Consider the following 23248-nt stretch of genomic DNA (forward strand, 5'->3'; position numbering starts at 1 on the left):
CTTCGGGTAATGTTTATGTTTATAAGAGCTAATTTTATGTTATTTATCTGTCCTGTAGCTCTTATGGTGTCTCATGAAGGAATGGTGTAAGAAAAGAGAGGTATATTTGTGTTTCAAAACAAGGCTGACGGCTGAACATAAATAAAAGCTTCTGGAAACATCAGTACGCTTCACCATTGTCTGGCTGGGGTTTTGCTACACAAAAGATCAAATGAATTTCACAGCAAGAAAGAACACAAATGTTTGCAGTAAAACAGAGTAGATTGTAAATTTGTACATTTTGGAATGATTATTATTTGTTATACATGTTTGTAAAAATATGCACAAAAAGCAGGTCAAAATTCTGGTAACATTGTTACAAATTGTAAAACCATATATAAAATAAATGTAAAGTAAAACTTTAGTTTTAGTCTAGTTTGACCTGATGTTGACAAATATGAAACCTCCCTTTAATGACCATTTGTTAAAGGGGTCATGACATGAGAAACCAAATTTGCCTTGATCTTTTGGTATATAAGAGGTCTTTGTACCATTAAAACGTCCTGCAAGTTTCATAGCTTAAGACGTCCTCCCCATTATAAACGAATCATTTATTTAATCAAGCTCTAAATACAGCTCGTTCTGGATCCATGGTAAGAAGTGACGTCACGGTACGAAGTGACGTACCAGCGTTTGCATGTGACCGCCTCCAGAACCAGACAACTACGCTTTAAGCGCAAGACCACTACGCTCATTTCGTATCATTGTCGCGCCCGCGCGCCGCGCGCCTCACAAGTGTTCAGTCGACGGACAGCGAGTGGGTCTGTGTACAGGGAAATTACGATGCCGCCAGTCGTCAGGGAAAAATGGATGCACTTTATTTTTTGCGGACGTCTCAGTCACAGCAGTGTTAGTTTAAGCGTTTGTTCTTTACATTTGAAGGATGACTGTTTTGAGAACAAATCCCAAAATGATGCTGGCTTTGCCAGAAAACTGTTGCTCTAAGATAAGTTTGTGCCGACTATTCTGGGCTCAACAACGACGACGCAAACTGTAAGTAATGTGTTTAAAACGTTAAACTACTTTTTAAATACGCCGAATCCGCAAATCTTCTGGCTGGGGGCGTTAATAATTGATGCATAGGCACTGACGTTAGCCAATCATAACAGTGGGCGTTAACACTGAACTCTTAAAGGGGAAACACCCCCAAAACAGACTGTGTGAATCAGAGGATGAGAAACAGGGTGGGAAAAGGTCATAAATCACTAAATTTTAAAAGTTTTTTGTAAAAAATACTATAGTAATACTATAATTGCACCTAAGGGAACATAATAATAAAATAAAAAAACCCATGTCATGACCCCTTTAAAAAATAAACTTTTGCAGCCATGTCATAGTTTAACTGTTTATCTAAATGTGATGAAGTGCTTGAATGTTTCTAACATGAATGTTGTTCAGCATCATGAATGAATGAAGAATAAACACCAACCTCTTTGTTCTTCAGGATCTTCAGTGTGTTTCATTCTGCAGGGTTCTGGATCACTCGTGTTCTCACTGTCCTCTTTAATAAACTCAGTCTCTGCAGATTTCAGCTCTTCCTGATGTTTTCATGCTCGTCTTCACTTGTAGCTGATGGGGATTTACAGCATTTATTGCTGAATTACTGTGGGAGGAGCTTCACTGATGATGTGATTGCAGTGGGAGGAGTTTCACTGATGATGTGATTGCAGTGGGAGGAGTTTTACTGATGATGTGAATGTTGTGGGAGGAGCTTCACTGATGATGTGATTGCAGTGGGAGGAGCTTCACTGATGATGTAAATGTTGTGGGAGGAGCTTCACTGATAATGAACTGTACTGTGAGGAGTTGATCTGCCAAAATCAAAAATAGATAAGTTACTGAGTTTGTTTTTATGCTCATGGACATCAGAATATAATAATGTAAATTCTTCCAAATATAAAAAATGGTAAGAAAAACAGTTGAAAGCATAAACAGAAATAAACACTTTAGTTACCGCTAGATTGAATGAACAATACCAAACCCAGCGCTGAGGGAGAAAAGGTATCTCTCAAGTTTATTAGCATCTTTGTCTCAGAAGATACAGCAAGAATATGAGAGGAGTTACATTGAGTTAACCAATAAGATAGTGTATACCTTACATCATTAGGGGTGTAACGATATTCAAACCGAACCGAAAAAACGCGATTCACCACCTACGGTACGAACTGTGATGCTCTCATTTCAAACCGAAAGCGCCCCGCCCCCTGATGCCCAGGCCCAGCTCTTCAGCTTATGTCACAAAACATTATGTTTTGACATTAGATTAAATAGTAATTAATTAGTAGCCTACAGAGTACACAAACAACTATTGAAAGCTGTATTTTTCCTAAATATTATTTACTAAATATATATAATAACTAACTTTTGTCTTCCAAGTGCATGTCACGTGACTTTTGGTGATCGATCACGCTTTTGGCATTTAGCCTGCAGTGTTTCCCACACATAGACTAATTTTGTAACTATTCACGGAATCGTGGAATTGGCAAATTAACACGGAATTAGTGTTAACGCAGAATTTCCTGGAATTTTACATACTTGGAATGAAATTCTGTTTTGGGTGTTGTAGCGGTGTGTTATCTGCGCAGTGTTAACTAAGAATCACTCTTGAATGCTGGAATTCATCCCTATCTTCTTTTATTTCATCTGAACTAATCTAACAAACAGATTATGAGGACTCATGCAGCACTTAGAGCAGTGTGTGAATGATAAGTATCAAATGAAGGTAAAGAAAACCACTTAAAGAAAGAAAATAATTAATAAAACATATGTGTCCATTACAAAGGGACTTAAGGTGCAATATGTAGAATTTTTCACCGCCAGGGGTCGCTAACCTCTTACAGTAACAAAGGCGTATATTGATGACGCAAAGCATTAAGCGGAATTATGGATTTATGGATGGTGAATACACAACGCGAGTCCCACGGATATAAAGGAATATTGACGCAAGTGCTGAATTACTCACACAGGTCAGTTTATTAGACGAATTAAACTTGTGAGGTAACGCAGCGCTGTCTCACTCGCTCTAACAGTGACACTATCACACTAAATGGCGTTTGAGTGTTGAATGTTATTAGTTAGGTTGTTTGTTGGCTATATGAGACTAGCAGTAAGCTAGATCAACATTAAAATAACATACAGATCATATTCTAACATTTCATCATGTTGAACTAAATAACATTGGTTAGTTGTATGTACATTTGCTCACCTGTCTAAAAAGTACAACAACCCAACACTTGGTGAATTCTAGGGATGGCGAAAACTAAAAAAAATTATTGACCGACCACCGAGCCTCATTAGCCGGTTGAAACCGGTTAACCGATTAGTTTAAAATATGCTACGCTATTTGAAATAACAGCCATTTCGAGCCGCTCCTGCAATTTCACAACTCTGTCGCATCTCTCTGCCGCTCTGCCTCCCGCTCACACACACACACACGGCGCCGCCCTTCCACTCACATAACTTTTTTTAAATCCCCTACAGCGCGAAACATGAGTCCTGCAAACGTGGCGCCGAGGAGCTTGTATGTAATCGGCGGACAAATGGCTCCTTAGTTTCGAAATGGTTTGGATACAAGGTGATCGCGTTGAAAATAAAGGCATTTGTCTAGCGTTAGAAGCTCATTTGAAACATTGCCGCGGCTCATTTAAGAAAATGACAGCTCAGAAGAGACACCGCTTTAGTTTGAGGTAGTGCTAACAATAATAAAGAAAGATGATGATCATCATCACCTTATCTGTTACCACTGAAATGTAGATGTAATGTATTTTGCGCGCTTCCTCCTGTCGTCTGCCCTGGCTCTAACCTCAAGTGTGTTAGCATGTAGCCTTTACTTTTCGCAAACCTTGTGAGCGCATGAACCCAAATGCTGTGACCTCGCGCAGAATGTTTTTATTGGTTTATTAAGTACAAACAGGCGAGTTATGAAAAATTGAGTGTGAGGAATTTGCTCACTTCACACAAAAATATCTTGGAATGAGTTGGCTAACTGTAGTAGCGTTTATTCCACTGTCTAAAATAGCCTAATTTAGAGATCACTTTTTTTTTTTAAACGACTACCGACAACTACCGCTCTCTTAGCAGCTTCTGATTGAACAAGACTGACTATGTCATCTAACTTTGGCAAGCGACCAGACTTGATGATCTCATAGTTTATTGTGAGCCACCTTTATGTCATCAGGTAGCTTTTCCACAATTTGTAACAAAGTGCGTCCACCATTCAGCTCTTCCTCACACTTCATTGCCTTTAAAGTGTATTCGGCAGCTGCACAGATTGTCCGCGAAGCTTTGCAGCTGCTTGATGTCTTTAATATCTTTGTGATTAAGCACCTTGTCGACCCATGCTTGTGATATTGCATATGGATTGCCAAAACGTCTCTTCAGAATAGCCATGGCTTCAGCATAGCCCAGGCTAGAGTTGGGGTTGTACAAGCAATGTGAATAGCATCTCTAGCTTGGCCGACAGTATACTGATGCAGTCGAGTGTCTCTTTATCAATCACAGAGGAGAACAATCTCACGAACTGGAGGAATTTTCTCCATCTCAGCGTCTTTTAGTTTCAGTAAGCTTTTCAGTCCATCCATTTCAAATTCTGCATGCTGAAGTTGTAATTTAAACTCTGCATGTAGGCGTTCTTCCTGTCCAGCAATAAGCTTGGAAAACTCTTCCTATTCTTTCTGTCTTAGATTTTGTAACCCTTGAAGCTGGGTAGATAGCTGGTCTACAGAAGACATTGGAGATTTAATGGCTTCATCAAACATTGGCTCTTCCTCTTGGAAATGAAGTGCATCTGAATAATCTATGTTTGCATCCTCCATTGATGGCTTCAAGTCCTCAAACCAGCTCAAGACTGTGTGCTGCAAGTCTTGAACATCACGCAGGACCGATGTTAAATAGCCCTTAGAGGCATCAAGGTCATCATCATCTTCTAATGTTTTATGGTACATGTCATGAATCTCATTAAACCACAAAACAGCCTCATCCAAAGCAGCAAGTTTCATCTCCACTTCTTTGGGCTGGTTACAGTTCATAGAAGTTGTAATCTGTGTCATCAAGTGTGTCACTGCAGCCTGTGCACTTCCACGTTGACGCTTGAGACATTTTTATTGTTGTTCAGGAGTCACACTTGTTTCTGAATCTTGGTTCATGTTGTCATTAATCTTCTTAATCCTCTGGGGTCTAAGGTGGTTTTGGGGTCCTTCAGATGTTTTGACATGCCCTGATTTTTTTATTTTTTTTCAGTTGCTTATAAACATATTAATGTTTACATATTATTGTAAATATTAATTAGACAAGACGCGGCGCTTCTCGTCCGGTGTGCGATACCTCAAGTTGTCATAGACGCGACGCGGCGCTTCTCGTCCGGTGTGCGATACCTCGAGTTGTCAGACGCGACGCGACGCTTCTCGTCCGGTGTGCGATACCTCGAGTTGTCAGACGCGACGCGACGCTTCTTGTCCGGTGTGTGATACCTCGAGTTGTCAAAGACGCGACACAGTGCTTCTCGTCCGGTGTGCGATACCTCGAGTTGTAATAGACGTGACGCTTCTCGTCCGGTTGTGCGATACCTCGAATTGTCATAGACAATTCCGGACGCTTTTCGTCCGGTGTGCGATACCTCGAGTTGTCAGACGCGACGCGGCGCTTCTCGTCCGGTGTGCGATACCTCGAGTTGACATAGACGCGACGTGGCGCTTCTCGTCCGGTGTGTGCGATACCTCAAGTTGTCAAAGACGCGGCGCTTCTCGTCCGGTGTGTGCGATACCTCGAGTTGTCATAGACGCGACGCGGCGCTTCTCGTCCGGTGTGCGCGATACCTCGAATTGTCAAAGACGCGGCGCTTCTCGTCCGGTGTGTGCGATACCCCGAGTTGTCATAGACGCGACGCGGCGCTTCTCGTCCGGTGTGCGCGATACCTCGAATTGTCAAAGACGCGGCGCTTCTCGTCCGGTGTGTGCGATACCTTGAGTTGTCATAGACGCGACGCGGCGCTTCTCGTCCGGTGTGCGCGATACCTCGAATTGTCAAAGACGCGGCGCTTCTCGTCTGGTGTGTGCGATACCTCGAGTTGTCATAGACGCGACGCTTCTCGTCCGGTGTGCGCGATACCTCGAATTGTCAAAGACGCGGCGCTTCTCGTCCGGTGTGTGCGATACCCCGAGTTGTCATAGACGCGGCGCTTCTCGTGTGCGGCCCCGCTTGACAAGCCGACCTAACGTGACATGGGGGCGTGGCAGCATCGACGATTCCATTTTTTAATTCGATGTTCGAGATTGTGACTTAATTTCGATCGATTTCGATTTTGAGTGTGTTCGCTGAGTTTTGTGTAAGTTTAGAGACGTGCTGCAGAAAAAAAGTTCACGGAGACGGAGAGGCAGAAAGCACACCCTGTATACTTACTTTATTTTACAAAAGCACAATGTTTTATTTCGATTGTAAGTGGACACATAAAAAAGTAGACATTTCACAGCTTATTTGTTCATATTTCTTAAGTCTGTATGACCAAAACTGACTGAGTATTTTAGGTCTATTTTGCTGCTATGTAAAAAAAAAACGAGCAAAACGCGCCCGCGCCAAAGGTTTAACTCCTCGTGTTTGACTTTAATGTTACCCATAAAATGATAACATTAACTTGGATCTTGTTTTGTTTTTCTTTATTCATCACAAGTGCAGAACTCACAATGTACACATTACGGTTTTGTTGTAATTTAGTTGGAAGTATTTATGTGTGTATGTGCGGTCAAACTGCAAACACAAACAATTCACAATTAGTATCCAGTAATGTTAACTTCTCCAAATAAATGTCTACAAACTTAACATCAGCTTAGACGATAAACATTAAAAGTATATACTTATAAATCAAAGATATCCCCTACAATGCAAATATCACATGTGATATGTATATTAGCATAAAACATTATCACATATGCGTGATACAACTGTCAATACAGATTTCTAAAACAGTCGCTGTATAACAACATGTATTAAACTCTGTTTAACAAATAAATTCAACATATATTGCATGAATATTTCAATAGGCAATTTAAACTATAAATATATAATCAAACATAATAAACAAACTAATAGCATTAGGCGTTAGGCGCTAATCGCAAATAGCGATCTACATACTTTTATCAATACACTTATAACAACAAAATGTTACTCACCACTCTAGGAATATATAATTTAGATTAAAGTTTTATCTGAAATTGTTATAGAACATTAGAAAGTCTGCATATGAGCATCAACAGGCAACCTCAGTTCGGTTCAGTTCAGTTTTTTTTTCTACCTGCGCCTCTTCCTAGGCGATCACATGAGCCTACAGAATCAACGTCGTTAAAGGGACAGCACCCTACACTAGTAGCCTTATTGAAATCAAAAGTTGTTAACATTAGTTAGCCTAATGCACTGTGAAGTAACATGAACAAACAATGACTGAACAGCTGTATTTTTATTAACTAAGATTAACAAATAATACAGTAAAAAGATAGTTAATGAGTTAAATTATTGTTGTTAAGCTAAAAGTGTTCTTTATTCTTGCTGGTGCCCAACCAGGAACTTTGCCCCCTCAACAAACAACCGAACCGAACCTCCAAAACCGTGATATGAACTGAACCGTGTATCGTTACACCCCTATACATCATCTATGAATACGATACATTGAATAACAAGGCCATATATGGTCAGTTTCTGGCTATCCATAATCCTACCACATACCCTGGAGGACCCTTATACTGTGTTCATAATAGAGAGAATAGGAGACCATTCCCCCATCCGAACATAGAGGTCCACATAATGAAGAACAGATGTTGCCAGTACCTTCTTACAGAACAAAGAAATCCCTGTTATATGCGGAGACTACCATACTAGAATATCTTACATGCATATAGTAACCAACAAATCCCCTTAGTCTGCTGACACCAATGAAATGAGCTTTAAGTGACGATTTACAGGAGATCTGAAGAATAGAGATCTGAATAATAGAGAGAATAGGAGACCATTCCCCCATCCGAACATAGAGGTCCACATAATGAAGAACAGATGTTGCCAGTACCTTCTTACAGAACAAAGAAATCCCTGTTATATGCGGAGACTACCGTACTAGAATATATTACATGCATATAGTAGCCAACAAATGCCCTCAGTCTGCTGACACCAATGAAATGAGCTTTAAGTGACAATTTACAGGAGATCTGGAGACATCGGCATAATGAGGAGCAAATGAGGTGAAAACAGGAAATATTGTCATGAAATAAAGAGTGTTTACAGTTAATATTGATGAGCCTCAGACTATCAACACTCATTCAACATATTTAACCATTATTATTCAGGATCATCAGCAGATCATCTCACTTTATTCTGAGTGTTTGCTGTTAGAAACACATTATTTGATGATAAAAGCCGAAAGACAATACTGTTATTTCTCACAATATAACATGGATAAATCATCAATAATGAAACAAAATAGTTAAATAAATAACCTCTCTTTATGAACCTCTTCAGGCAAACAATACCATAATATGTGAATCTAAACAGTTCGACTTTATAATAACTATTAATTGCAATAAAGTAATTCCATCATTAACATGTTACATATTTGTATGTACAGAAACTGACAATGGTCATTCATAAAACTCTTAAAAATAAAGAAAATGTAACGTTCCCTGTGTCAAACTTCATTTATATATATTCCCATGCGTATAGATTTGAAATTTCCCATCCTCATTAATCATACAGGAACCATATGAAATGTTTACATACATTTTAATAAGTAGGCCTACATGTAATCTTCCAAACATTAAATGTCTACAATAATAAATAAAGGATTCCCATCAATCAATCCCCCTCCCAGATCTCAAACTTTAACTTGACATCCAGTAACAGTTCTCACTCCAAACATCGAAACAATCACAGAAACGAACACAAAAACGAGCCTGTCGCTTAAACAAACTATATAAAGTGTGTTTGGTGGTTGTGTAAAGATGAGAAATACCGTGAACTGCTCTCCTCACCTCAGAAGTCTCGACGCTGAAACTCAATGAGAGTAGAGACGGCGCGAGCGAGCGCTGACGTCATCGGCCTCCAACGCACGCGGTCACGCGCGCACGGGCACGACACACCCCCGCAGCCAATCAGGCCACAGCTTCAGCTGTACTAGTAGCCTTCCATTATTATTATTTTAGAACTGAAGTGACTCCAGTTACTAAAGGTGAAAGGAACTTTTTCATGTTGGTAGATTAGCACCTGTAGAATTTCCTTTTGTTGAAAGCCCAGATAAAAGTAGAAAGTTACTATTACTAGGCTACTATTATGTTTAGATCCATGAAGCAGTTCGACTTTCGCATTCATTACTAAAAAAACAACACACTTCTACAGAAGACTGTATTCTCGTAATTATTACTTTGTTCTACTAAAAGCTACTAATTATATGTTTTCAATAGTGTAATACGATTGCAGCATATATGTAAGGCATAAACATAAACTGATCTTTGCTCTTTTTACTTGCACTGTTTAATTGTCTTTATATTTATTAAAATACTTACAATATGTTTTGTGATGGGCCAATGAATGTTATTACAGGGCAAGTAATTTTTTTTATAACCAGAATGAACCTATAGAAAAAGCTCATTTGTGTTGAGCCCTGCAAATATCAAGACCTTCCTCTTTTGTTATAAAATAAAGTTTCGTTATACGGGGGAATAAATAATAATGTTAAGACTAGGAGTTTCACTTGTCCCACCTTACATCTAACCCTAACCAGACAGCAATCTCATTAAATGTCAGTCATGTGTGCAGTGAAATATAATTTATTAGGCATTTAAAAGTTTTATTGAGAAATTTAAAACATGGAAAGCTCAAAAAGCAATCATATCAGGATACTTCATGACTTTTAGAACTAAAAATAAGTAAATAGTTGAATCAAGTATTACATAGTGAATACAAACTGTTTTATGGTGTCTCAAATATCCTTTACACCTTTTACCTATTTATCCTTTATTCTCAGGTAGGTAAGGAAAGTCGAGTCTGAACAATAATATAAGCTTTTAAAATACTTACACTTAGTTCCGCAGACTTCCCTGTGGTCAGTTCTCTCTTAAGGTCATTCAATAATTATTCAGACAATAACTTGCCAATAATATAATATAAGTTTTATTAAAGTTAACAAGCGTTATATCAAAGTTAAAGTTAGGTTACAATAATAATAAGTTTCAACAGACAGCTGGTTATACAGACGTCGAGGGAAACTGTGCTATTCAGAATCCAAAAATTCAGTCTCTCTCTCCGCCTTTTATATGCAGCTTCTGGAAAGCAGATTCCAAACTCTCTCCTGATGTCATCAATTGGAGTTCTGCCAAGTTCTTGGTCATGGCTCTCAGCTGCTTACGCAGGGTCCTCCTACGTTGCCTCCGATTTCTCTTCCTCTGCTTTCTCCTTTTAATCGTCTGGAATATATACTTCATCTAGTACATTTTCATTTATCATAAAACTATTTCTAATACATAAGTACTTTGTACTCTAAATCAGTTAACACATACATTTCATGCAAGTAAGTAATTCTCTTAATAATAATAAAATCACACAGTACATATCTTCATCATAACTAATAGAGTTACATATATCTATCTTAGCAAAAGCATTATTACTATTTAGGTTACATCACTACAAAGCAAATCAAGCATTAATCAAGACAGTTTTAATTGCAAAATCATCCTTTATAGCAACACCCACTGCTTTGCAATTTCAAGCTGACTTAGTTTCATCCCAACATTTTCAGACTAAGGTATGGTTCAACTTGCCCTTTAAACTTGTTATATTTTTCCAGAGACATATACACAGTGCCATCTTTCATCAACAAATTAGTATGATGCACATCCATATAGTTTTTAATCCAAATTCGATCATATCTACGTTTCATTTGCACTTTATTTATCACCTGTCCCTTAGAGGCGTTGGCAGGTGGCCAGATCTTAGTGTGCTGCTTAACAATTGTTAGGTAACGACCAAATCTTTTTCTCAAAAGTCGTCCATTTGTAACCTCATGTGCACATGCTCCTACAAGCCGCCCCCACGGGTCCTGACACACAAACGTACGGCTCCTTCCCGACCTTTGACATTCATTGCAAAAGCCAAGACAGGGAATCTGGCACTCCAGACAGACCTGGAGTGGGCGAGCCGCTCGTTTGGTATTCGTCTCCCCAGGGCATGAGCTGTTGGTCTGAGTCTGTTTTGACTGCATTGGCTGAGTCGGAGTTTGACCCTCCTTCTCCAGGAAGTCCACAAATTTCTCCGCCTAAGACAAAAAGCAGTTCGTCAAACTTGACTACTTTTATAATTTCAGCTGTGAATTTATTATGTAAGCAGTGCACAAAAATCTGACTTTCCGACTCCCATCGTTTGTGGGCATCTAAGTCGTTAAACAAGTCCTTTTGATTAAAAGGTTTTAACTTCTGTTTAATTTTTTCCAGAATGTCTACATGCAGTCCAGTCATCAATTCATAAGATTCAACAATATATTCTATCTCATCAAAATCATTTACCCACATAATGAATGCATTCTTGAAAAAACATTCCTGGCATAAATCTCCCATTACAAAGTTCACTTTACAGTCAGTCAGTAATTGACAACATCTCATACAATTGTCTTGTCCAATCACAATCCAATAATTAAATTTTCTTGTCAATAATTCTCCACCTGGAGCTCTCCTTAGTTCCTATAGAAGCATATTAAAAAAAAAAATTTAACCAAATTATGTTTCTTCTTTATTCATTCGTAAATTACTAAAAGTCACATATCTTATTCAGTTTCCATCATAACTTATGTATACATTTTTATAATTAATAATCCACATGTATAAAATTAAAACAGTATAAAATAAACTTTAAAATACCTAAGTATAAACCCTCCTTTTTATTTTCTATGTTATTTAATTTTCATTATTCGTAATCATCTTATATCATATATTTGCTGTAAGTATGAAAAATAATGTATTACCAGAATCTCCCACAAATTGTCATTGCCCGTAGGCCCAGAAACAGGTTTGCTAGAGGCCATTGTCGCTCGTTCGTGCACGCTTCGTGGCAATAAGTGAAATGAGCTGTATTACATATAATTCACAATTATAATCCTGAGTGACTGACCCCCCTTTTCCGAGAAGTACTACTTTCGGTCAAGGTTGTTCGTGGCACCTCTTTCTCAATGAGAGCCTGTTTGTCGTCTTTATCAGTCCAACACAGGTGCTTGATACCGTTAGCAGTTACAGAACAAAGACCTTTTAATATCCCTCGAAGGAGACCTCCCATTCCTGTTAATTCTAATAAAATCAAAATCCCTATAACAGCTCCTATAATTAAAATTACATACCAATTATCGATTATCCATCGTATGGCCCCAAAAGTGTTCCCAATAATATTTTGTCCCATATTTACAACAGTTTCAATTGTTTCTTTGGCTTTTTGTCCGACTATTTTCCATCCCTGTACAATCTTTCCCGTAAAATGACTAAAATCTTTTGTTGTCCACTGGCGGTAGCCTGCATGTAAATTATCATATTGTAATCTGGCCACAACCCAGTATAATGGGTATGGCGGCATGCACCGTCCTCGGTCCTCTCCAGCATAATTGTCTTTATTATTCATATATATCGGTTTATAAGACGTGACGTCATGAGCCAACATCCTATTAATTCCTTGATTAATATCCAATCTTCTAAGATTACTGTCTAATGACATATTTAAGTACCCCCATCCTGGGTAAAGAAACGTTTTCCTCCCCGCAAAGTAATAAACGGTCCATAAGCTTCTGTCAATGGTCAGAATCTCTTTATCATCCAGAATGCCACTAATATTGACTGTCATTTTATAATTAGGTTTAGGTATAGTCTTAATATTGTGGTATTCTGGAATTTCCTTCGGAATCGCCCAAATTATTTTAGTATCATTTGCGTGTGATCGCATCCTTACTATGGGCAGTGGATAATAAGCACCAAGCCAGGTGTTTTTGTATTTAATACCCATTCCTTCATGAGAGTCTTTGTTGTTAACCGTGATCTTTTGAGCTTTTAAACTTGTCACTTCAATACTTTCTAATATATTCGTCCCTGTATCACCAAATAAATCCCACAATCGGAATTGTATTATCATTTGATCAGTTTCAGTACCGTTTTCAGTAAGTACATTTTTCCACAAATCACTATGTTTCATCATTATTGCTACACGTAAGCCTTGCCATGTTTGACCTCTTGCATTTCTCCAAAAAGCTAACCAATGTTTATTTTTGTTTTCATGTGTCCAAGACAGTCCAGCTCGGGCCATATAATTGTCCCCACACTGCCACTTTTTAGATTTATAGTCGCAAGGACAGATAGTAGTAAGATATTCTTTTGACCGTTCAACACAATCTTGGTCCTTAATCATTGTCTTATAAGCATTTAATGCTCTTAATCTCCAAAGTGTGTGTAACTTCCAATTATACTGAGTTCCATCACACATATTTAAATCGTTGTCAGGGCAATCTTCCCAGAATTTATCCGTTATTATGCTAGCCTGGTACAGCGTTCTTAAACCTTTAGAATATCTACTAATTCCTTCAGTAGTTTCGCCTAATCTAGTTGAAGTATTAAACCAATTAACCCACGAAAATGGATCCCATAATTGTTTCGGCGTTTCATACATTGTATACTTGTTGCCAGTAAAGTATTTTACACAATTCCTCTGGAATGCACGTTTGGGATCATACATTCCATTTTTTATACGTTGTGTTCCTGAGTCTGAGTCCAGCGGTGGTGATATAATCTGAGTTTCTTTATTTGGCATAATAATGTCATCCTGTGCATCCCTGTAACAACCTTGTTGTTCTCCAGGTCCAATATAAACTATATCCTGCAGGCGGTGCCAAATCCAAATTTTTCTTGTTTGTGTAATGTTAAACGGGCTGGACCTCATTCTACATTTTACCACAGTATTTTTGCCCACTGTAAAATTTTTAACTATTTCCTCACAACGGCTACATTCCTCCAATGTTTTACTCTCACATGAGCCTGTAAAGAATTTAGTCACTATAGTACAGTTTGAAACTTCTTTAACCGTAATCTCATCAACGAGAATCAATTTTGTAGTAAAATCTATTATAGGCCAAATCCCTGTTAAAATGACCACTCCTGTCACCAATAATATCGTCAGGCAAGGTCTCGGTAAACAGGGTTCGCGCCAGCGTCGAATGGTTCTCGCCCATTTCTCTCTGTCATCTCCATCACGTAGCAACTGCATTATTCCTGAGGGAAAAATAAATAAAAACAAAGCATAATAATGGCAAAAACAAATAATTTAAACCACCCTCCTTACGAACCCCTTGTTAATCAATTAAATATTTAATCTTGTGCCAGATCGAGATCAACGGCACAGGCAATAATTTGTGGTTCAGAACTGGTAGTCATATTTAATACAACTTTAAACATTAGTGTCAATCTGTGAGCAGGCAAGTCTGCTGTTTCTCCCTCCATTATTGGCCTCTTGCCAGGAAATAAGACAGCGGCCTGCTGCATGTCCTGCCTCCAGAATTCAATCGGGACACACAGAACTTTGCTTCTTTTCAAGATTATCTTATTCGGACACCTTTCTTCGTCCAATTGTCCAAATTGGCAACGCATATAGCCATTCGTTTCATCGCATTCACCGCGTCTCGGAAAATCTATTCTTGGTGCCCTTATTTGCTGCGCTACGTCACTTTCTATCAGCGCTCTAGCAATGGTACCCACAGACCAGATAATTCCAGTTCCTTTATCTGGCTGGAATGTTCTGCCCTTATCGTCAAAGCAAGTTTTCAAACTGCCTAGCTCCGGCCCCAACTGTTTGGGATCCACCAACAGCCACTTGCTGAGAATGTCATCCGTATTTCTTTTCAGACGATATGACCATAAATAATCGACGCCTGAATTTCCCAGCTGTTGTTGATAATTCGTATTATCAATGGTCATTCCTGAACCTTCTATTTTTCCTTTGCTAGATAAATCGCAAAATGTCTTATTCCAAGACCAAATTCTGTGTTTGCTATATACCAGCAACCTATTATTTGCAATATCATCAAGACATGTCTGACATTTAATCCACTTATGCCCTGTCCACAAACAATCACACACGTTTTGCCTAACTCCAAACCGCTGTGTCATTATTACTTCTATTTTAGGGAAACTAATTCTACATTCTTGGCAGAGAACACACAAAGCTGCTTTAATTCCTCCAGGGTTTTTGTAATATTGATCTTTCGGTATTTTTGGCATAGTTTGAGGTGTACAATGTATTAATTCCTTCCTGGATTTGGGCTTGCTCATCGCTGGCCCTTCCCAAAAAATATACTCTCCAAAATTTCCACAAATAACACACATTCCTCCGGAATATGCTTTATCACATTTTATGTTAACAGATTCATGTAATCGGCCTGTCTGCCTGGCTTTTTCATGCTCTATATTCGTTGCTACATAATTAGCATCACATTTTGTCAATAATGTAGTTTCAATTCTGAGCACACCCCTCTGGTTATTAATTTCAACTAATTTTAGCAGTTCATCCTTATGCTTTTGGTAATCTGCCTGATTAATCTCAGTTGTTATTCGTTTGGTTTTGAACAAGGACCAGAGACCTTTTGCTCCAAATTCCATTCTCAGCTAATTCCACTGTATGTTTATCAAGTATTTTAACAATTTTATCCTTTTTTGTAATTAAATCTTTAAAAGGTTTATTTTTATTTTTATTATCTAACCTTATCCAGACGAAATCCCCCACTTGGCAGGAATCTGCAGGCTGGTCTTTTGACGTAGTCGGTCGTTTGATCTCTGTAAGATTAACATAAAACATTAGTTCTTCCATATTGTCATCCCATCTATCGTGGTTGCAATTAGCACGGATCCAGCTCTTTATTATCCCAACAGATCTCTCAGCTATTCCGTTTGATTGCGGGCAGTACCTTACTGATTTTATTAAACTGATATGCTTGTCAGTTACAAAATCTTCAAACTGTTTTCCTACAAAATATGTGCCATTGTCAACCCGAATTCTTTGTGGACGGCCCCACGCAATCAGTAAGTCATTGACAGCTGTAATAATCGCAGTTGCTTTAGTTTCTTTTAACGGCTTTCCCCAAATTCGTCCCGTGAAACCGTCTACTGCAACTAATATATATTTATTACCAGCCTTTGACCTCGGGATTAAGGGCCCCGCGATGTCCAAAGACCATTCCTGGTTAACACTGTCTGGCGTAATGGATCCAAAATCACTTCTTATTGTCCTATTATAGCCTTTGCGCATGCAATGTTCACAATTTAACCTTATATTTCTATATTTCTGTCTCCAGTTAGAAATATGTATTTTATTATCTGTCAGAACCTTGCCAACTAAATTAACACTTGGGTGTTTAAGCTGGTCATGTATTTTCTGTATTACATTTGCTTCTGTGTCTTTAATTATCACTATGCGCCTCATGCGCGCTAGTTTGTCAACTTCATTATTTCCTATGGCTAAAACACAGTCTTCCTTAGAATGTCCTTTTTGATGGATGACTGTAAGATCAAATTCACCTATAATTTTCTGGATGTCTTGCCACAATGTTGCGTGTTCGATTGGCCTACCTTTCGACTTGTTATAACCATTTTCTTTCCAGATATGCAAGTTGTCATTAATTCCTGTTGCCACATATGAGCTATCCGTGACTAGTATGGCTTGTAAAATTCCCATTTTCTGAAGCGCTGTTAATGCCTGGAACGCTGCCATGAGTTCCGCGTACTGGGCTGTGCCTTGCACCATTCCTCTTCCTGTCTCTATGACCTTGTTGCTTTGTTTTAGAATGAAAGCCCAGTGAGCTTCCTCATCTGCCATCGTTTTTGAACCGTCTGTAAAGGCAACTGTAGATTTATAAAGGTCTACTTTCATTTTCTGACATTTTTTAAGTTCCTTCTGTCTAATTATTAAATCTGGATCTAGTAACATATTTTCCCATCTTTGCCATCGGCTGTTAAGCGCACGAGCGTCCTTAACTTTATTTTTTGAGAGATGAGCCAATACTGCTGTGTTTGTGTTAACAAAAATTTTCTGACCCCGCCCTAAGCCTTTCAGCTCGGAATAGCGTTTGCTCAGAGCTGCCAGCTGTTTTTCTTCACAAGTGAACTTCATTTCTGGATTTTCCCAGTTTCCACTCAAAATTCGAACAGGTATGTTTCTTTTTTCATTTCGTACTATCAATTGGTATCCTATTTCGTCTATTTCCAAATCAACTTCTAAGTTTTTCTCATCATTCCTTCCTTCCAGCTGTCCTGAGTTTAGTATGGCTGCTTTTAATTCTGTCAACGCTTCTTCAGCTTTTTCAGTCCATTTCAACCGTCCACCTTTTATAGTCGCAAATATAGGTTTAGACATCTGGCTAAAACGAGGGATTAAGTCTCTAACATAACCCAATAGCCCCATTGTTTGCTGGACCTGTCGAACTGTTTTGGGGGTTTCAATCAGGTTTACTCGGTCTTTCATGGACTGAGTAACTCCTCTATTTCCTGCGGAAATCCAAAATCCTAAGAATTCGACCATGTCAGTCATTAATTGCGTCTTTTTTATATTTATTTTTAAACCTGCCTCCGCAAGTCGTTTTAACACATTTGTTACCAATTGTACGTGTTCTCGTTCTTCATTAGAAACGATTAAAATATCATCAATATAAAGTTCAACGTCTAAGCCTGACAAAATGTCGGCCAGCGCACTCGTAAAGATAACAGGGCTGTTGCAATAACCCATAGGTAGACGTCTGTAAACATAGTGGTTTTGGTTTGCGGTAAACGCGGTTTTTTCCTGGCTTTCTTCAGCCAGTGGAATCGCATAGAATCCGTTGGCTAAATCAATTTTCGTATAAAATCGTCCGTCACGTATTTTCTCCACTGTATCTCGCGCGTTAATCAAATAACGTTTATCCGGTCGTGTTAAACGATTCAATGCCCGGAAATTGGTAAGAAATCTAAACGTTCCGTCTGGCTTAGCAGTTAACTGAATCGGAGAGTTAGTTATAGCACCTTTAACCCGCTTTATAACGCCCTCCTCTTCGAGTTCTTGTAAAGTTATATTTAATTCTGCCAGTCCTTTTTTATTAATTGGGTATTGCCGCTGAGGTTTATGAATTCCACCCTCAATAACATGTGCATATTTATCACTTACTTTGCCACAGTCATTTTTGCTCCGTCCATACGGAGTTTTACGAAGTTCTGTCATTAGCTGTTCTTTAGCCCATTGAGAGCCTTTTATGTCATTCTCAATTCTTTGTAATTCCTGCTCATAATTAACTGGCTTTAATCTGAAGATCTTTTTCAAGTCTTTTGCTGCCAATAAATTTTCAGACCCTTCAATCATAGTAATTCCATATAGTTCACCTGTTTTTTCTGTTTTAATTTGTCCATCATACGTCTGTACATTTATCGTACCATTTGTATGTAATGGCTCAGTTGAAACTGAAATGTCAGCCCCTGTGTCCACAACATATGTTGTACCCTGAATTTTCACATATAGGTTTTCATTTTCTTCTTTAACCCTGGGGTCACAGAGTCTGTGTTTCAACTGGCCAGTTAAACTTCATTCTATATCGGAGTTGACTCGCTCCTTGGCTTTGCATGTGTCCTGTTTGTTTTTCTGATTTTGGTTTTCTGCCTTATTAATTACTTTAGTCCTTCCAAGCTTTCTTATGTTTGGATTTCTGGTTTTACGGTCTTCAATTATTTTAGTCCGTTCAGCAGGAGTCATATCTTCCCATTTTGCTGCTGGAATGAAGCCTGACTTCTGTGGGAGTTTCTTTCCTCCCTGTGCATACTTCATGCCTGTTTTCACCGTTGTCTGTCTGTTCCCAGCAAACTTGTTAGGTTTTCTATTTTCGCTCTGATGACTTGCTCCATATGTTTTAAAACCTCCTGGCTTCTGGAATTTATTCTTATTAAATTTTTCTTTAAACTGTGGTCCGTGCTGTTGTTTATTTTGCGGTGTAATGTTACTTTTTGATTTCATATGCCTGGTCGCGAGATCATATTCAGCTAATTTTTCTTCAATTTTTTGTCTGGTCGCATTATTAAGTAATGTAATTAAATTACGACCACCGGGGATTCTCCTACCCACTTGCCTCAGCAACGGGACTTTATCAGCCTCAGGGATATCCCGTTCAATAGATAGCCACATTCCTAATAAGGGGATCTGCTCTTTTTGGGCATTAACGAGTGTTTTGGTCCAGTCTTTAATTTTATCTTCTATGCCTGTCAAATTTCTCATTTTTCCCAATGCCTCAAATGAGATTGGGTGGCCCGTGCAGGTTTGAACTAGCCTTGTAGCGGCAACACAACCCAGCTGTGCATGTTCAGCAGCTTTCATTATCCGCTCTGCATACGCACTCTGGTCTTCATGCTGTTTTTTATTTCCTACCTGCTTCCTAACTGCTTCTGTTAATTGTAATTCCAGCAGTTTTGCATGTACGCTATCTAGGTTTTCTTCAGTTTCTTGTGGGGTCGCAACCTCTAATTGTCTATAAGAAGTTGGAATTCCAGGAGTCGCCGGTCTAATCCTGACTGTTTTTCTTAGACTTTTAGCCTGACTATCCCGGTCATTCTTAATTCTGTCCTTTAGTCCTATTGTGTCCGTACATTTTAATGTTTCTATTTCTGTTTTCAGACTTTTAATTTCAACTTTTAATGAACAAACTACTTTTTCCAGCTCTTTAACTATTTGTCTATTATACTCGTATCCTTCTTGATACAACGCAGTTTTTCCTGTTTTTGACCATCCCTCAGTCCGAGCGACTCTCTGAGCAGAGGGTGATCGACTTGCCGATCTCATTTGGCCGTACGTCAAATTTCTATCATTCACAATTCTCTTGTCCCAATGTCTTTTTAATGTTCTACCTCGTTCGTCACTGGTAGGATTTTTGAATGAAATTCCATTAACCTGAACTTCCGGCCAATCATTTTCTATTTGATCCGTCACTCTTTTTAATTCCATCTGACCTCCTCTTTTATTCCGCAGTCTAGAGTCTTTGTAAATATACTGTTTTTCACTGCTATCACTGTTCACAGAAAATATTGACGAATCTGAACTGTCCGCGTCATAACCAAACTCTGACAGCTCAGATTCATTCTCAAACTCTGTCTCACTCTGTTTCATTTCTCTGTCTCCTGCAGGAACATTAAACTGAGGAGCAGACGGCTGAGAGGATCCCGGATGGACCCTTTCCTCCCTTCTGTCAAGAATTTTTTCAAATTCCTCGCAGTTTATGTTAGACATTAATAGATTTATGGTCAAATTACCTTCCTGGGACATATCTGTAATTCCCGATAATATGCCTTCTATTATCGAATTTACTGGGTGTTTGTATTGGCCTGTTCCCATTAAAGTCATGTGTATTTGATTTTCCTGTCTACTTAGTGTTTCTTTTATTACTGCTGCAGTGATAGTTCTGGCCTCTACACATGAGCGATCTGCATCGCAAAATTCTTCTCTGCAATCAGTCATTACTGTATGCGCCACATAATTCCACTGTGGAAGGCCAGAGGTTATTCTTACTGTCGCTGCGTGCTGAGGTCCAAGTTGGGCTCTCATTTTCTCTATCTCCTGCAACGCCTGTTTTCCTAGTTTATTGAAAATAGCCCCAGCTGTTCCTGAGCCAGTTATCATTTGTCTGTTTCCATTAAGTATTACGACGCCACCTTCTGTTCTTTCGATTAAACTGTCTCTAACCAGCAGTCTTATTCCACCTATTTGCAGCTCATATGCTTCTGGTGTAGGTGTGTGTTGATGGGCCATGGTAATCACACTAGCCCGATCCTCGTCTTCAATTACTGGTATTGTCAAGCGGATTTCTTCCGCTTGCTCAAAGTCGTTGATACCCATCTGGTATCTTTTAACTCTTTCCATGTCTGGTACGTGTCCTTTTTCTCTTTTTAACGCTTTACCACACATGTCATAAATCTCTATTTTACCTTCATCTTTTTTGCTAATAGTTTTGATTATATTTTCTGCCTCTGGAGTTTTGCACTGTAACTGTATTATACAGTGTTGATTTTTCGCTATTTCTTGCATCCATTGCAATATTGCTTGACCAACTTCACTTTCTGTGAAGTTTCCGGACTGCAATCCCTCCTTAGAGGGAAGCCAAAGGAGTATTTCTCCTGGTTCCGTCTCCTGGATTGATGTCTCTGCCTGTAAAGCGATTTTTTGCCATCCTAATACACGATAATCTCCCCATGTATATGCCTGAATAAATATATTGCTGGATTTTACTTTAGCTTTAGTTGCCATAGCTTAGCCTCTATTATCTTAGAGCTATTTTAGTGATTTCTTCACTTTTTATATACGCCTGTTGGTTGTCCTCACTCTTTAAGTTAGTTTTTCTTATGTGCACATTCAACCCTCTCTGGGTTTTAATGTTATAAATTTTCCACTCTCTCGGAATTTTTATTTGTATCTAATGTTACCCTCTCTGGGTATGCCTATAGCATTTATTTCATTTATTTTTCCACTCTCTCGGAATTGTTTCTCTCTCACTAGAGTGTATTTGCAAATACTTTTCCTCGCAAAATATAGTATTTTGACCCGTTCAGGGATTTTCTTTAAATAATTTTTCCGCCCTTTCAGGGCTTTAGTTTTGCGTAATCAACTTATATGTAATAATTTCTATATTACATCAACTATTTAACCTTAAGCATTCACGCTTACTCTATTTGTCAAGCGCTCAATTGTCTAATTCTGGCCAGTAATTAGACAATTAAAGCACGTTGGGCGCCATGTTTTATGGTGTCTCAAATATCCTTTACACCTTTTACCTATTTATCCTTTATTCTCAGGTAGGTAAGGAAAGTCGAGTCTGAACAATAATATAAGCTTTTAAAATACTTACACTTAGTTCCGCAGACTTCCCTGTGGTCAGTTCTCTCTTAAGGTCATTCAATAATTATTCAGACAATAACTTGCCAATAATATAATATAAGTTTTATTAAAGTTAACAAGCGTTATATCAAAGTTAAAGTTAGGTTACAATAATAATAAGTTTCAACAGACAGCTGGTTATACAGACGTCGAGGGAAACTGTGCTATTCAGAATCCAAAAATTCAGTCTCTCTCTCCGCCTTTTATATGCAGCTTCTGGAAAGCAGATTCCAAACTCTCTCCTGATGTCATCAATTGGAGTTCTGCCAAGTTCTTGGTCATGGCTCTCAGCTGCTTACGCAGGGTCCTCCTACGTTGCCTCCGATTTCTCTTCCTCTGCTTTCTCCTTTTAATCGTCTGGAATATATACTTCATCTAGTACATTTTCATTTATCATAAAACTATTTCTAATACATAAGTACTTTGTACTCTAAATCAGTTAACACATACATTTCATGCAAGTAAGTAATTCTCTTAATAATAATAAAATCACACAGTACATATCTTCATCATAACTAATAGAGTTACATATATCTATCTTAGCAAAAGCATTATTACTATTTAGGTTACATCACTACAAAGCAAATCAAGCATTAATCAAGACAGTTTTAATTGCAAAATCATCCTTTATAGCAACAAAACATTAAGTGAAAGTGAATGAGACAGATCTCTAGACAAGTTAATAATATTAAGTCACTTACATTTTAGACGAAATAATGACTGATTTGGTCTATTTTAGCAGCGAAAATAGATCCGATGAATCCAAACAAAGATCACAGCATAGCGCATCTCACAGCATCACTCAACCGTGTTTTGAATGATTCAGGATTTTGAACGAATCGGTTGAGTCAAAGATGTAATGACCCAATCATAAATATCTGTCTCATTCTTGATAAATCGGCCGTTTGAACGAATCGTTTGAACGAACGACTCAATGACTCGCTTAATAAAACCGCTTATCACCTGCATTTGCGCTCACTATCTACAAACCAATCAAATTTGTTTAAAACTTTTTTTTTTAAATCAGTCCAAACACATTAAAAATTTTATTCAGGAGTTATGTATATACAAAACTTTAACTTTTTATGACAGCAGTTTAGTGCAAATTTTATTTTATTTTTTCTGTTTTTTCCCCCTCCCATCTGTAGCCTACTCGCGCCCCCCCGGGAGAGTGGGCGCGCCCCACCGGTTGAGAACCACTGATGTTAATTGACTACAAACCAGCACCAAAAGTAGCATTAATGCTAAGTATAGTATTCAAGTCACTTGTAATGTATTTAGTCTA

At 38.4% G+C, this 23248-nt stretch overlaps 1 protein-coding gene and 1 long non-coding RNA gene across 3 annotated transcripts in view; one reads left to right on the forward strand and one right to left on the reverse strand.

The window, feature by feature from the left end:
- LOC306983244 (uncharacterized protein) overlaps positions 1-9081 on the reverse strand; it is a 39971-nt gene extending 30890 nt beyond the window's left edge. Inside the window, exons 1-2 of one of the 2 annotated variants that reach the window (XM_079583448.1) lie at positions 9048-9081; positions 1469-1850 (exon numbers count right to left, since the gene is read on the reverse strand). In XM_079583448.1, coding sequence (XP_079439574.1) covers positions 1469-1502 — 34 coding nt within the window. In that variant the 5' untranslated portion in view covers positions 1503-1850; positions 9048-9081. Of the gene's footprint in view, positions 1-1468; positions 1851-9028 lie in introns of both variants that reach the window. The other variant, XM_079583449.1, reaches the window with a different exon arrangement.
- Positions 9082-17098: 8017 nt separating this feature from the next.
- On the forward strand, positions 17099-20446 carry LOC306983666. The gene is made up of 2 exons (XR_013794416.1): positions 17099-17234; positions 20220-20446. It is a non-coding gene; the product is annotated as an uncharacterized lncRNA (long non-coding RNA).
- The last annotated feature ends 2802 nt before the right edge of the window (positions 20447-23248 follow it).

This window comes from Phoxinus phoxinus (assembly GCF_949152265.1).
Source record: "Phoxinus phoxinus genome assembly, chromosome: 1".
Taxonomy (NCBI): domain Eukaryota; kingdom Metazoa; phylum Chordata; class Actinopteri; order Cypriniformes; family Leuciscidae; genus Phoxinus; species Phoxinus phoxinus.